The sequence below is a fragment of the Mauremys reevesii genome, unplaced genomic scaffold, assembly GCF_016161935.1.
Source record: "Mauremys reevesii isolate NIE-2019 unplaced genomic scaffold, ASM1616193v1 Contig8, whole genome shotgun sequence".
In the NCBI taxonomy this organism is placed as follows: Eukaryota; Metazoa; Chordata; order Testudines; family Geoemydidae; genus Mauremys; species Mauremys reevesii.
Window position 1 is genome coordinate 232,629 of NW_024100895.1, and position 4,341 is coordinate 236,969.

A 4,341-nucleotide genomic window follows, 5' to 3' on the forward strand; every position below is an offset into this window, starting at 1 on the left:
CTGGATTGCTGCCAGACCCACGTGACTCCTGGAGCTGGGGCTTTAGGAAAACACAAGAATTATCCTGAGACTCGGGACACAATCCTGAGAGCCGGGAACCCTGAATTTCTCCATCTCCTCTCAGCAAGGCTCAGCGCTGCTGCTCTGCCCAGTAACAGTCTGGTCGGCGCAGGGATTTCTGCCATTGGCTCCCCGGCCAATACTCGGTGCTGCCCCCAGCCCTGCCCCCCCCGGGTGTGACATGTGCCCCCCCAACTCCCTAGTGCTGCCGGCCCCGCGCCCAGCCCAGTGCCCGGGGAGAGGAGATGGGCGCAGGACGGGGCGTCCCCATGGCCCAGCTGGCCCTGCTCACCCTGCTGGCCCTGCCGGGCACCGGGGCAGTGACAGGTACGGGCGGGGCAGGGGCTGTGATGCCTGGGGGGGCTTCACCCCCAGAGCACCCTGCTTCCCTCCCAGGGAGGGGACAATGGGGGCTGATGGGGCAGGGAGGAGTACAAGGGGGTTGATCTGGGTGGGGGTTGCAGGAAGGAGGGTCTCACCCCAGGGCAGGAGGGGGCAGGGGAAGCTGGCATGGGGGCAGCAGAGGGATCGCGGGGAAGTCGCTGTGGTTTGGATACAACACAGCCCTGCCCTAGGGGTGCAGCCCCCTCCCCCACAGGGACTCGGGGGCTGATCCCCCCAGGAGGGTGCCAGGCACAGGGGGATGGGGGAACGTTCCCCAAAGAGCCGTGCCAGGGCCAGACCCTGCTGAGCAGTGAGTGCGTCTGTGCAGAGCAGGGAGCCCCTGGCCCCTCTCCCCGGCCTGGCCCCATTGTCCCCCCTCCCCTCAGGGTTCAGCCCTGAGCCAGACCCCTGTGGAGTGTGTCTTACCCCCAAGCGCAGCTTTAATGTCTCTGGCTGGGGAGTTCCTGGGTCTCCCAGTGACCGGCCCTGGGGGGTGAGTGTCGGGGGTCAGGGACTGAAATCGCCCCGAGAACCAGGTCCTGGTGACCCCGGGACATGGAACCAGCCCCACGCACAGACGGGAGAATGAAATGTCCTGCAGTAATGACATCCAAGCCTCCCCCGCCCCCCCACTCTGGACTGGGGCCATGTCCCCTTCACAAGCTAAGTGGGGATAGGCCCGGCCATTGCTTGGATGGGATTGAAGTGAGCAGAGGGGGGGCACAGTAGGGGGCGCTGTCCCCTCCCAGGCAGCGCTGACCCCAATGCACCAGCACGATACCAGGGGCCCCTGGGCTCCCTGCACCCGCTTTCCCCTCACACCGGGATGCCCCAGTGCCAATGTCACGGCTGGGAGCTGTGGCCCCAGGGGAAGAGATCAGAGACCTGTATCCTGGGGGAGGGGCTGGTGTGGCTGCTGATGGGGACGCCTGTTTCCCTGCAGTGGATCACGTGCAGTCCTTTGCGCAGTTCTACCAGCGCACGGACCGATCCCAGCAGGAGTCCGGGCAGTTGATGCAGGAGTTCGACCAGGATGAGATCTTCCATGTGGACCTGGAGAGGAAGGAGACGGTCTGGCGCCTGCCCGACTTCAGCAAGTTCATCGGCTTCGAGGCGCAGCGCGCCCTGGGCAACATCGCCAGGGAGAAGCAGTACCTGGAGACCCTGATCAAGATGTCCAACCGCACACGGGCCCAGAATGGTGGGACATTTTCCCTGCCAGGCACCCTCCTGGGACCCTTCCCTCCTCATGCATGTCCAGTGCGAGCCCCCACTCAGCTCCGCCCCACCCCGCTCCCAGCCCCTGCAGGGCTCCGGGGAGCCAGTCAGCCGGGCCAGGGCTCTGCAGGGCAGGGGGCCCGGGCAGGTCTCACCCTCCAGGCTGGGGGCCCAGGGCAGCTCCTTTGCCGAGGGCTGTTCATGGCCCCTGCCCAGCGCCAGGCCCTGCCCCTGAGGGATTCTCTCCCCCGCCCCTGGTGCCCCATGAGCCGTCAGGGCAGGGAGCTGGGACGGCCCCGGTGATGCCCCCACAGTCCTGGGGAGAGACCCCTGAGCTGGAGTGTGAGCACCAGGGACTGGCTGGCTCAGGGGGGCAGGAATGGGGCAGGGGCCTGTCCCCTCTAGGGGGCGCTGGCTCCCACCTGGCCCCAGGGCAGGGACTGGCTGGCTCAGGGGCAGGCAATGGGACCCACTGATCCCTGTCTCCCCAGTGCCCCCTGAGGTGACCGTGTTCCCCAAAGGCCCTGTGGAGCTGGAGGAGCCCAACATCCTGATCTGCTTCGTGGACAAGTTCTTCCCGCCCGCGCTCAGTGTTACGTGGCTGAAGAACGGGCAGGAGGTGACGGGGGGCGTCTCCGAGACCGACTTCTACCCCCGCCAGGACAACTCCTTCCGCAAGTTCTCCTACCTGCCCTTCCTCCCCAGCCAGGGCGACTTCTACGACTGCCGGGTGGAGCACTGGGGGCTGGCTGAGACCTTCACGAAGCACTGGGGTGAGGCCGGGGCGCCCGGGGACCCTGCTGGGCACAGGGCTGGGAGCCAGGACTCCTGGGTTCTCTCCCAGCTCTGGGAGGGGAGTGGGGGCTGGTGGGTTAGAGCCAGGGGCGGGGCTGGGAGCCAGGACGCCTGGGTTCTATCCCAGCTCCGGGAGGGGAGTGGGGGCTGGTGGGTAGAGCAGGGGGGCTGGGAGCCAGAACATCTGGGTTCTATCCCACTCCCAGCTCTGGGAGGGAGGGGTGGGAACAGGCCCCCTCACCCCATACCCTGTCCCTCTCCCCCTCTCTCCAGAAGCCCAGGTGCCCACCCCCGTCCCCGAGACCACAGAGACCCTGGTGTGCGCCCTGGGCCTGGCTGTGGGCATCATCGGCATCATCGCGGGCACCATCCTCATCATCAAGGGGATGAAGATGAACGCCGCCCGCAACCCGCGGGGCCCCCTGTGAGTAGCCGCTGCCCGGGGAGGCACCCGCTGCCCCTGGGCCCACCCGGCACCCAGCACCCACTGGGGAGACACCACCCACTGTACCACCCCAGCCAGCTACAGCCCCTCCCCCACCCAGCACCCACTGGGGAGACCCCCCACCCACCCACTGTGCCCCCCACAGCCAGCCACAGCCCCTGGGCCCCCCATCACCTCCCCGGGGAGACCCCCACTTGCTGTGAGCCCCCACACAGCACTCCCAGTGTCAATGGCAGAGTCCCTGGCGATGCTGGGGAACGGCCCTGATCCCTGCCAGCCTTGCATTGGGGCCCAGGGCTCCTGGTAACTGACCCTCTTTGCCTTTCAGATAAACGTGGGGAGGAGCCCGGGCCCCCGAATCTCCCAGGTGCCTTTGTGGGACCCACTCGCAGCCCCCCCCAGCTCTGCCCCCAGTGTCCCGGCTCCATGCCCGTCGGTGCCAGCTGCTGTACCCAGGCAGGAGCCCCACGGCCCCGTAACCATGACACCCAGCCTGTTAGAGACTCACCAGGGAGCCAGCCCCTCAGGCTGCCCCGCACCCCCCCTGCTGGGCTGGGGGGGGCACCTATCCCGGGAGAGGGCTGCTGCCCATGGGGCTGGGAATGGGGGTCGCCCCTCGTCAGGGGCAGCAGGGGAGAGGGCTGCTGCCCATGGGGCTGGGAATGGGGGTCGCCCCTCGTCAGGGGCAGCAGGGGAGAGGGCTGCTGCCCATGGGGCTGGGAATGGGGGTCGCCCCTCGTCAGGGGCTGATCCAAACCCCACTGCCGTCGTGGGGAAGGTTTCTCTTGACTCCAGTGGGCACTGGATTGGGCCCCGAGCCCGGCCCCTATTGGCCAGAGGCTGCTGTCAGTCACCCCAGGTAACGCCCCCGCAGCCATTACCCAGAAGGCTTTGGGCCAGACTCGGCCATTCCCGGTCAATGGGTCCCTGTGGGGCAGGATCGGGCCCATGGCTGGGGGTGGGGCAGCCCCAGCGCCCGGCTAACGGCCCCATCGCCCCCGTGTGCGGCTCCCCGGGGTCCAGCCCTGCTGAGCCCAGCGCCCAGCGCGGGGTCTGTGTGGGACGGGCCCAGTCCCTGTGCAGCCCCCGCCCTGCGCCCCGGGTGTGTCACAGCCCTGCGCCCCCCCCCGCCATCGCTCTGCAGCTTTGCTAACAGCAATAAAGGGGGTTTGGGACATTTCTGAGTTTTTGATCATAATTTAAAACCTGGTCAGTCTGGGCCGTGCCCGCGGCAGCCTGTGTTATCCCAGCCCAGCCCCCGTCTGTCCAGGGGCTCTGGATTACACCAGGAGTTAAGGGAGTTTGGTATGAGGGGTAAGGAAGGAGTCAGAACTCCTGGGTTCTCTCCCTGGCTCTGCGAGGGGAGTGGGGGCTGGTGGGTTAGAGCAGGGGGTTGGGAGCCAGGACTCCTGGGTTCTATTCTCATTGCTGATACTGAC

The 4,341-nt window shown here is 67.3% G+C and overlaps 1 protein-coding gene across 2 annotated transcripts; it reads left to right on the forward strand.

The window, feature by feature from the left end:
• The first annotated feature begins 255 nt into the window (after nt 1-255).
• Nucleotides 256-4,081, forward strand: LOC120394849 (HLA class II histocompatibility antigen, DR alpha chain-like). Of its 2 annotated transcripts, XM_039519015.1 has the most exons (5): nt 256-387; nt 1,388-1,645; nt 2,154-2,435; nt 2,731-2,881; nt 3,231-4,081. In XM_039519015.1, exons 1-5 carry the CDS (start codon nt 306-308, stop codon nt 3,232-3,234), a joined length of 777 nt encoding a protein of 258 aa, XP_039374949.1. In that variant the 5' UTR covers nt 256-305; the 3' UTR covers nt 3,235-4,081. The 2 variants fall into 2 exon arrangements, with proteins under 2 accessions (XP_039374949.1, XP_039374950.1); XM_039519016.1 differs by lacking the exon at nt 3,231-4,081 and having other exon boundaries at nt 2,731-2,885.
• Nucleotides 4,082-4,341: the final 260 nt, after the last annotated feature.

Bases quoted from the DNA above. Each gene is read 5' to 3' on its own strand.
- LOC120394849 (XM_039519015.1), top strand. From the start codon at position 306: ATGGGCGCAGGACGGGGCGTCCCCATGGCCCAGCTGGCCCTGCTCACC. The intron at 388-1,387 runs GTACGGGCGGGG...GTTTCCCTGCAG, and splicing joins GGGCACCGGGGCAGTGACAG to TGGATCACGTGCAGTCCTTT. The intron at 2,436-2,730 runs GTGAGGCCGGGG...CCCTCTCTCCAG, and splicing joins GACCTTCACGAAGCACTGGG to AAGCCCAGGTGCCCACCCCC.